The sequence below is a fragment of the Anneissia japonica genome, unplaced genomic scaffold (genome assembly GCF_011630105.1).
Source record: "Anneissia japonica isolate Jap-2015-1 unplaced genomic scaffold, ASM1163010v1 scaffold287584_len476085_cov161, whole genome shotgun sequence".
Lineage (NCBI taxonomy): Eukaryota > Metazoa > Echinodermata > Crinoidea > Comatulida > Comatulidae > Anneissia > Anneissia japonica.
In genome coordinates this window covers 445,220-456,549 of record NW_022693058.1, presented here as the reverse complement: position 1 = coordinate 456,549, position 11,330 = coordinate 445,220, and the positions used below count along the sequence as shown (strand labels likewise).

Below are 11,330 nucleotides of genomic sequence, written 5' to 3'. Positions count from 1 at the left end.
ATATATTTCTTTTCACATTTAATTAAGCCCATGAAACAACAGATATTTTTCACAGAGAATTAATTACGTTCATACATCTATTGGAACGTACCGGTAAGTCAGCAGAATAGTGTCAAAACTACATTTGGACACTATTTTTTAGTATGTATTGAAAAGAGAGAAAAAAATAAGAATACAAGCCCCTCCCCCCGTTGGAAAAATTCTGGATCAGCCCCTGTTCAGTGAGACTAAAAAAAAAGACATTATTCTTATTCGTAATACTTTTGGTAATAATTCACAATCACATGGATTATGAAAAACGTCGATTTCCCCATGATGAGAGGATAGTATGTAATACGGTGTTTTTTTTTTAAATATAAAATGGAAAACTGATTTGAAAATAAGTTAGTTTGTTACATTGCTTACTCTTTATTTCTCGTTGTTTTATTCAGAAATTTTCGGTTTTGGATGTTAATTTCGACATTAATAAACATACATGAAGTCATGTTATGATAGCTTGATGCCTATCAAATGACTAATAAAAATTAACCAAAATCCGTCAAATATCCGTAGCTTCCAGGGGGTGTCCTGTCCTGGAACCCCACCGGTGGTCCCTAGGCGGACCCCTGGTCCCAGCTTCGTTCGCCTAGCCCCCCCTCCCCACCTCCTGGCGAAATCACTGCCTTTGATTCATTAATTTCTTCATAAATACATTCTTAAACATGGATTCTCAGTTGTTTCTTGGTTAGGTGAGTATGTTGTTGGCGCTATCCTTTTGATGATTCGTTGCGATATTTGTCTGGTTTTCTCTAATGGAATATAAGACTTTGTTTTAGAAACTGCTATTAAAAGAAAGTGAATAATCTTCTAGTAAATTTCTGTTTCTATAATCAAATATCACACTATGCATTTCAAAATGACATTTCGCTATACGTGTGTACAGGATAAAAAGATTGGAAGTCACACAGGGTCAAGCTCGCTAGTCAGAAGGTTCGCTATTCATAAGGTTCATTATTCATAAGGTTCGTTATTCATAACATTAGCTTAACCTATACCAGAGTGTCGTTATTCATAATGAAGAAAGGATTCGTTATTCATTAAAAAAAAAATAAGGACCGCTCTTCATAAGGTTCGCTAGTCATAATCAAGAAAAGGGGTCACTATTCATAAATTTATTAAAAGGACCACAAGGCATAAGGTTCGCTAGTCATAATCAAGAAAAAGGGTTCATCTACTCATAATATAAATAAAGGACCGTTATTCATAAGGTTCGCTATTCATAATTTTAAAAAAGAGGGTCGCTATTCATGATATAAAAAAGAGGTTTGCTATTCATAATAAAAATAGAAGTTCGCTATTCATAATAAAAAAGAGGTTCGCTATTGATAATTTTAAAAAAAGAAGTTCGCTATTCATAATAATAAAAAGAAGTTCGCTATTTATAATAAAAGGGGTTCGTAATTCATAATATAGAAAAAGGTTCCCTAGTTAATATATCAATAAAAAAAAAAGTATGTATTGAAAAGAGAGAAAAAAATAAGAATTCAAGCCCCTCTCCCCGTTGGAAAAATTCTGGATCAGCCCCTGTTCAGTGAGACTAATTAAAAATTGTTTACGTTCTAATATGACAAATACTCGATGGATATTCTCATGGTGCTTGGATACATCTTAATGAGGGAAGCAACCTTGTAGTTTACAAATTTCAGATAAAATTTCCAAAAATTAGAACTTCACTTTGAATTATAAGCTTGTATTGTGACGTTCCAGGTGACATTGTGTTTTCTTAATTTAATTAATCGTAGTATAATATCACAAATTGGTGGCCTTACAATTTACAGTAAGACATTATTCTTATTCGTAATACTTTTGTTAATAATTCACAATCACATGGATTATGAAAAACGTCGATTTCCCCATGATGAGAGGATAGTTTGTAATACGGTGTTTTTTTTTTAAATATAAAATGGAAAACTGATTTGAAAATAAGTTAGTTTGTTACATTGCTTACTCTTTGTTTCTCGTTGTTTTTTTCAGAAATTTTCGGTTTTGGATGTTAATTTCGACATTAAAATAACATACATGAAGTCATGTTATGGTAGTTTGATGCCTATCAAATGACTAATAAAAATTAACCAAAATCCGTCAAATATCCGTAGCTTCCAGGGGGTGTCACCCCTGGACCCCCACCGGTGGTCCCTAGGCGGACCCCTAATCCCAGCTTCGTTCGCCTAGCCCCCCCCCCCCACCTCCTGGCGAAATCACTGCCTTTGATTCATTAATTTCTTCATAAATACATTCTTAAACATGGATTCTCAGTTGTTTCTTGGTTAGGTGAGTATGTTGTTGGCGCTATCCTTTTGATGATTCGTTGCGATATTTGTCTGGTTTTCTCTAATGGAATATAAGACTTTGTTTTAGAAACTGCTATTAAAAGAAAGTGAATAATCTTCTAGTAAATTTCTGTTTCTTTAATCAAATATCACACTATGCATTTCAAAATGACCTTTCGCTATACGTGTGTACAGGATAAAAAGATTGGAAGTCACACAGGGTCAAGCTCGCTAGTCAGAAGGTTCGCTATTCATAAGTTTCATTATTCATAAGGTTCGATATTCATAACATTAGCTTAACCTATACCAGAGTGTCGTTATTCATAATGAAGAAGGGATTCGTTATTCATTAAAAAAAAAAAATAAGTTCGCTAGTCATAATCAAGAAAAGGGGTCACTATTCATAATTTTATTAAAAGGACCACAAGGCATAAGGTTCGCTAGTCATAATCAAGAAAAAGGGTTCGCTACTCATAATATAAATAAAGGACCGTTATTCATAAGGTTCGCTATTCATAATTTTAAAAAAGAGGTTAGCTATTCATGATATTAAAAAGAGGTTCGCTATTCATAATAAAAATAGAAGTTCACTATTCATAATTAAAAAAAGAGGTTCGCTATTGATAATTTTAAAAAAAGAGGTTCGCTATTCATAATAATAAAAAGAAGTTCGCTATTTATAATAAAAGGGGTTCGTAATTCATTATATAGAAAAAGGTTCCCTAGTTAATATATCAATAAAAAAAAGTATGTATTGAAAAGAGAGAAAAAATAAGAATACAAGCCCCTCCCCCGTTGGAAAAATTCTGGATCAGCCCCTGTTCAGTGAGACTAATTAAAAATTGTTTACGTTCTACTATGACAAATACTCATGGTGCTTGGATACATCTTAATGAGGGAAGCAACCTTGTGGTTTACAGATTTCAGATAAAATTTCCAAAATTTAGAACTTCACTTTGAATTATAAGCTTGTATTGTGACGTTCCAGGCGACATTGTGTTTTCTTAATTTAATTAATCGTAGTATAATATCACAAATTGGTGGCCTTACAATTTACAGTAAGACATTATTCTTCGTAATTACTTTTGTTAATAATTCACAATCACATGTGGTCCTTTTAATAATTAAAAGAAAGTGAATAATCTTCTAGTAAATTTCTGTTTCTATAATCAAATATCACACTATGCATTTCAAAATGACCTTTCGCTATACGTGTGTACAGATTGGAAGTCACACAGGGTCAAGCTCGCTAGTCAGATGGTTCGCTATTCATAAGGTTCATTATTCATAAGGTTCGTTATTCATAACATTAGCTTAACCTATACCAGAGTGTCGTTATTCATAATGAAGAAGGGATTCGTTATTCATTAAAAAAAAAAATAAGGACCGCTCTTCATAAGGTTCGCTAGTCATAATCAAGAAAAGGGTCACTATTCATAATTTTATTAAAAGGACCACAAGGCATAAGGTTCCCTAGTCATAATCAAGAAAAAGGGTTCGCTACTCATAATATAAATAAAGGACCGTTATTCATAAGTTTCGCTATTCATAATTTTTAAAAAGAGGCTCGCTATTCATGATATAAAAAAGAGGTTCGCTATTCATAATAAAAAAAAAAAGAGGTTCGCTATTCATAATAATAAAAAATGGTTCGCTATTTATAATAAAAGGGGTTCGTAATTCATAATATAGAAAAAGGTTCTCTAGTTAATATATCAATAAAAAAAAGGTTTACCATAGTAAAAATAAGCTAATTATAGTTTGAAAACAAAAATGGTTTACTGCTTACTTATTAGAATAAGAGTGAAAGCTAGTCATAATCCTGCATTTCGTCACTTTCACCCTCACAACGCCTCTCAATTTTCGCTATTAAACCCCACCTTCATTATTATACTTGGGGTCAAAGGTCACATAGAGGTCATTAGGGTAAAAAACTTCTGTTACAAATAACATAGCACAGTTGTCCTGGGCACATATGTATTGGCATAAGGTAGGGTCTTTATGGTGTTCAGCGATTTACGGTCAAAGGTCATTAAAGGGTTATTCTTTTGTTCTCTCTAGTAACATTTCAAAATTCTACGAATGGCAAACCATTGGACCTTTTCAATCAAATTTCGTCATTAAGAACCGGTGACACCTCCTACATCCCAGTCTGGGATCAGGGGTCACATAGGGGTCGTCGGGGTTAAATTTTCAAAATAGCCCAATCGAGCTTAAATTTACCAGGAATGATCTTTAGGACCTCCTAAACACGAAAAAATTCTCTTCACCCCGTATGTCAAAGTTCATAGGTCAAAGGTTCAAAATGTTACTAATGGCAAACGATTGAACCGAATTCAATCAAATTTGATCATTAAGAACCAGTGACACCTCCTATACTCCTGTCTGGCATCAGTGGTTATATAGGGTCATCGGGGTCAAATTTTCAAAATAGCCCAATTGAGCTCGAATTTACCTGGAATGATCCTTATGACCTTCTAGACATGAAAAAGTACTCTTCATCTATAGGTTACAAGGGTCACGATAGTGAAAATTATCAAATATTGCTAGTGACTAACGATTGAACCAATTGCATTAGACAGACTCCTACCAAACATGGTGTGTTCACAGGTTGAGGATAAAGGTCACAGTGGTTATCTTTAAAAAAAATGACTGGGTTCATGTTCTATTGAACATAGTATCTCTAGTTATATTTACATTTTAAAAGCTTCGAATATTTAAGAAAATTCCGTTTGTTGACTTCCTATTATTTAATGAGTTTTAAAAAGTATTACAATTAAATTTGTACTAGCGTTGGGGCTCGTTTTATTTTAATGAATAGCGGACATCTTTTTATTATGACTAGCGAACCTTTTTTCTATGACTATATCAACATCTTTTATTTATTATTACAAGCGAACCTTTTTTTTAAAATTATGAATAGCGAACCTTTTTTTTTTATAAATAACGAACCTGTTTTTTTTAAATTATGAATAGCAAATCTGTTTTTTTTTATTATGAATATCGAACCTGTTTTTTTTCTTATTATAAATAGCGAACTTCTTTTTTTTTAATTATGAATAGCGAACCTCTTTTTTTATTATGAAGAGCGAACCTCTTTTTATAAATTATGAATAGCGAACAGTATGACTAACGGTCCTATTTTTCTATTATAAATAACGAACGAACTTTTCTTGATTATGAGCTAGTAATGAACCGTTTTTTATGACTAGCGAACCTGTTATTCTATTATAATTAAAGACCCTTTATGAATAGTGGACTTTTTTTAAAAGTATGAATAGTAAACCAATAAACAATTGTCTTTATAACTGCGGACCTTATGAACAGTGGACCTTATAAATAGCGAACCTTGTGATTAGCGAGTGGACCCCGTCACGCACACGGGACTAATCGGAATATAGATTTTCTATAATAATTTTTATAGAAAAAATACAAAATTTTCTTGAAACAATTCTTGACATAAGAACCAAACTTTTTATATAAAAATTAAAGATGATGCTGTATTTTTTAAATTCGAATGTACTATTGAATGAAGACTGCAAACATTTAAAGGCTCGTATTGTTTTTTGTGTCCTGGTCGTTCTGGAAAGACACATACAAAAATAATCGACACTGAGAAAGCACCATCGGATGGACTATGTCATTTACTAAATGACAGAAATTATGACAATCAGTTTATAGTAGGTCTATAATAATACAGACTAAACTAATAACATCAAAATAATAGTTGTATCACTAACTACAGTTAATTATAGTTACGGCTTTCCGTATCTAACCGTAACCTGGAAAGTTGCATTAAATTATTAACATAAAAACTCCTATTTTAAATCGGCATAGGCCAACAAATATAGCACAAAATTGTACAATGGGTAGCCTGTAAAATGTACGGCATGCAATAAATATGATTCAAATTAATTATACAATATTGAAAGTAATAATCATTATTGTCTCCATAGTGGTAAAATTAACACTTGAGTCTGGATGTCCACGCCAAAAACCATCCTCGTGGGATGGGTTGCCCCCATTTATACATTCCTGACGGGTGACTTGGATTTAAATTACTGTGTTAGGTTAGATGCACAACATCGTTGTTGAGATGCAAGAAATCGCTCCAGAACCCTCTATGCTTCCAAAAGTGCACATTGTTTTTCTCAGATAAATGTTCTTCCAACTGGAAGTTAAGTTCAACTATTCTGTTATTAAATGGTGTCCAACCGTGTTTGGTGTGCGGTGGAGGAGTTGGCATAACACTACAATTTTACATACTTTCCCCAACAAAAGGTAATTTATTAGTGTGGATACAGACGATCACTTTCCCCAACAAAAGGTAATTTATTAGTGTGGATACAGACGATCCGCTATCACGGGTGTAAGTCATTTTCTCTCAGTTGTATAATGATCGCGTCGGGAGTCAGCTCCGGCCAAGTATATAACATTGATGGATATTCGTGCAGCATGAGTCTACCCCATAAGAACACTTAGGCTGAAATCGCTTAAAAATTGGAGCGTGAAATTGGCCAAACTGGCATGTTGTGTGTATGAATAGAAAATTAATACTTTTACGTGTATGTTAGTCCAATATTAATCGTACCACCAAATGAGCGTGATCTACGTAATGACGATTAAGGAACGGTACGGTATGTAATGCAGTGAATGCCCAAGTGAATGAAGCCAAGTCGACAGTCGTAGAAAAAAACAAACAAGTCGGGAGCAAAATCAAATACAGTTATCGCTAGGATGGAGCATAGAAGAGAATGAAACACTTTTGTAAACAGTTTACCCAGCTAATAATTCTTACAAACGAAAATACAAAGCTTGGCCACTCAGTGAGAGGTCATTTTAGCCCATCAATTAAACCACAGATACCTCTACTGCGTACCTCCCAACAAAGAACCTTCAAGTCCTATCAACCAACATCTGATAGCCCGCCTACACAAAACTATTTTTCTCATAGCTTCCCAATCCGAAAAATTCCCTTTACTCATACACACGGGGCGACTAATAGAAATATATATTTTCTTTAATAATTTTAGAAAAAATATCAAATTTTCTTGAAACAATTCTTGACATGCTCGAGAATCTAACTTTTTATATGGAAGTTAAAGATGATGCTGTATTGTTAAATTCGAATGTACTTGGATGGAGACAGCAAACAAACTGGCAGAGCCATGAGTCCTAAAAAAGTCAACCAAATAACTATCTGGTAAGTCTTCCATTGCGCTGTTTGGCGATGATAAATTACAATAATACATGATATTATAATAATAATAATAATAATAATAATAATAATATTAATTATTATTATTATTATTATTATTATTATTATTATTACCATTATGACCACTACCGCCACCTTTACTTCAAGTTAGTTTAATTTCATTAAGAATTACAATATAATTTAAGATAATAATCGTATGTATATAAAACAAATAAAGTAATTTCCACTAAAAGAAGCGATTAACATCATTCTAGTTAATTTCTGTTTCTATAAATTAATGACATGACAAAATAATATCCAATTGCTATTTGAGGAAGTAACATATATAAAAAGCATTTGTTTCATATAAGCAGAGCTTTCATATTCATTATGTTTTCATTGAACAAGGAAACACTTAAAGAGTTTTGTATCAACATGTGTTAGGTTTGCAACTTTGAAGAAAAGTTAAACACCAATTGGAAATAGACAGAGATACATTAACAACATTGAAACTGATTTTTAGTATGGAGCTAGTAATATTAATCATTGTTCTGTTGTTTATGAATAAATATGTACATCCATTCTGCAACCAGCATAATCCATTTTTGGTAAACACAACATTATCGCCAGTGATTCTTCGATGCCCGCTGGAATGTTCATGCTCATACTGCCTAGTATCCTACATCGGAACAGATATTAGATACCGTCATCAGGTGGACTGTTCACGACGCAACTTGACAGAGATTCCAGATTCTTATCAGTTACCAACTGATACTGAGGTTTATTTTCTGCAGAGCAACAGTATCATTGAATTACCTAGTAATTCTTTTACAACAACACCAAATCTGAAAATTCTTGATCTCTCATACAATCGTCTGATATCTGACAGTATTGACAGAGATGCTTTCAAAGGTTTAGATAACCTTCAGCAATTAAAATTGGATGGAAATCAATTTAAAACACTCAAAGGTAGATGGTGCCAGTTCCTGCCATCTGTAGAGTTTCTTAGTTTTCAGAATTGTGAGATAAGCATTGTAAATGGAGATGATTTGAATGGCTGTGAAAATTTACGGCATATTGATTTTTTTGATAATAATCTTGGCGCAGAACTCCAGACGCATACTTCTTGGTATAAATTTCATAAACTTAAAATAATCAATTTAAAAAAAAATGGATTTGACAATTTGTATTTTGGCAAGCAATTACCAACTACTATTGAGAGCATTGACGTATCTAAAAATTACTTATCCAGTCTTTGGACAATATCTTTAAAACATTTCTCACCAAATTTAAAATACCTGAATTTAGCCGATAACAATTTTGATAGTTTTTATTTTAAAAACAGAAATGAATTTAAAGGTTTGAAAGCACTGGAAGTATTACTCCTTAACAACAACCTACTTAGTGAGGTTAGAAAACTGTGGTTTACGAGCTTGGTAAAGCTGAAGTATCTTTCACTTTCAAATTCATCCATCATCATAATCCAAGAACAGAGTTTTGTGAAATGCGTAAGTCTCAGATTCATTGACTTATCTGCCAATAAGATCACATATTTACCTTCAAAATTGTTCCATGGACTTGAAAACTTATATTCCCTCAATCTACAAGGAAACCTAATCACAAGACTTCCAGGAAAGGCTTTTCATGGATCTGGGTTATTAGAAAACATAATCATGGCTGACAACATGTTGACTGCAATTAATGACAGTGTAGGCTTGCAGAAATTGAAGAATCTGAAGAAGCTAGACGTCCAATCAAATCCTTTTTTATGTAATTGTGATTTGGTTTGGTTTCGACACTGGGTAAATAATACAAATGTTACCATACCGAATTTGGATGCACTAAAATGCAGAGGAAACGCTAACATCACCATACATCTTCTGGAGTTTGATGCAGATTCATTACATTGCTTGTCTACTATTATCACAGTTGTCATTCCATCCTGCATAGTTCTCCTCTTCATCATAGTTGGTGCAATTACTTGGTACATTTTCCATTGGGATTTCAGGTAAGTTTTTGTTGATAATCAGTTAATGTTGTGACAAATATCCGTATCATGTTGTATCAAGTATTCTGGCTGATGTACATGCATTATTTGTAATACAAAATGTGTTAAGGTGTGATAGCGTGTGCTAATTATATACTGAGTGTTATGTTGTAATGTAATGTTTAATTTCGAGTTGATAACTGGTGTTGGCCTGATCTATTATATTTAAATTATTTACGTTGCTATTGGATTTGCATGGTTGGCTCTACTTTAGATGTTTGTATGTGTGATTTTTTGTCAATTGCCATGTGTTCATTTATTCTAATAGATAAATGGCGAGAAGTTTCACCAATGTAGCAGGCATTACATCCCCCACAACTGAATTTCTCTATCACATTATATTTTAGGACACTTAGTATTTTATCTTTGTTGTTAAAATATTGTGCTTTCTCCGTTTCAAAAATAGATTCATTTTGATTCCATTGCAATACTTATTAGTTAGATGTTTTACTTTGTCGATAGTAACATTAGAAGAATGCCTGATAAAAAGAATTTTAAAATAATTATTGTCGGTCAAAGGTTGTGTAGTCTTTTTTTCATTGTTTTTCTTATTTACAAATTGTCTAATAAGTCGAACAATTAATTCTCTAGGATTATAGTTTTAAATTAAAATCTCTTACAGTTTGTTAAATTCGTTATTCATTTTATGTGTTGTTGATTTTATGCATTCTGTCTAGCAGTGTATTACCAGTCAAACCATTTTAGGCATCAGCACTGCACTAAATACATTTTTTGGCGGGGGGTGGGGGACAATATGTGTGGACAATTTATATAGAGGAGAATGCGGAAGTGGTTGGAGCATCGATTGTGGCTTGGACTCTTAACCTTGAGGTCAGGGTTCGAAACTCTCACTGTGGGTCTCTTGTGTCCTTGGGACACTTTATCAACGTTTGTCTCTCTGTACCCATGAGTATACCTGGTAGGACGTTGTGGTATTGAATGTACTAGTGTTGTGAGCTGAAGAAATAGCAAACGACTAGGGATACTTCCCAAGGAGCAGCGATTGTTGTAGTTTGTGCTGGTTTGCCATTGTATGTTATCCAGTGACCAGATGTAATAACGCTTGCGCCTTTGATCATTCAATTTGAAATTGGCGGCTTATACATATTTGGGTATTAATTCGTAATTATCGTCATCGTCATAATCTTCATCATCATGATGACGTGGGCGGAGGTATACACTCTTAAAGTGTTCTCTAGTTATTTTATATGATTTATATAGCGCACATATCCATTTCTGAAAACTGCTCAATACAGAATCATTCATTCACAACATCAACATCATCTAATATTTTTATTGTCTTTTGCAAAATAGTTTACATATTATATTTTATGATATATTAATTTTACTAATGTTTGACGTATTTTATGTTGTATTTTATTACATTCTGATTCAGATTTGTAGTTAAGAAGTTTTCTATAATTTGTATTGTTACCTGTTGAGAAGCTCAAATGATCATGAATGAATGGACGGTTTAACCTCATTAAATAGGTCATTAAACAATGAAATAAATAAACATCCAGTCTCATCCACTCCCTATGGAGTATTCCTAGTTAGGTCTATATGTGTAATTCAGCACTACTCATTCCGAATATTCCTACCAGGTACCAATATATAGTCTTCAAAGAAGAGAGGCAAACATTAGATGAAGTGTCTTATCTAAGGACCAGTGGCGAACCGTAGGGTAATTTTCAGAGTATGCTAGGTATTGGCATATCTAGGATGTGCAAGGGGCGCACACGTCCCTCTTCTAGCTACCCCTGAGAAAAAAAAAACG

The 11,330-nt window shown here is 33.1% G+C and overlaps 1 protein-coding gene across 1 annotated transcript in view; it reads left to right on the top strand.

The window, feature by feature from the left end:
• Window positions 1–8,030: 8,030 nt before the first annotated feature.
• Window positions 8,031–11,330, top strand: part of LOC117100606 (toll-like receptor 13) — a 5,728-nt gene continuing 2,428 nt past the window's right edge. The window contains exon 1 of the mRNA XM_033240390.1: window positions 8,031–9,514. Coding sequence (XP_033096281.1) covers window positions 8,031–9,514 — 1,484 coding nt within the window. The remainder of the gene's footprint in view (window positions 9,515–11,330) is intronic.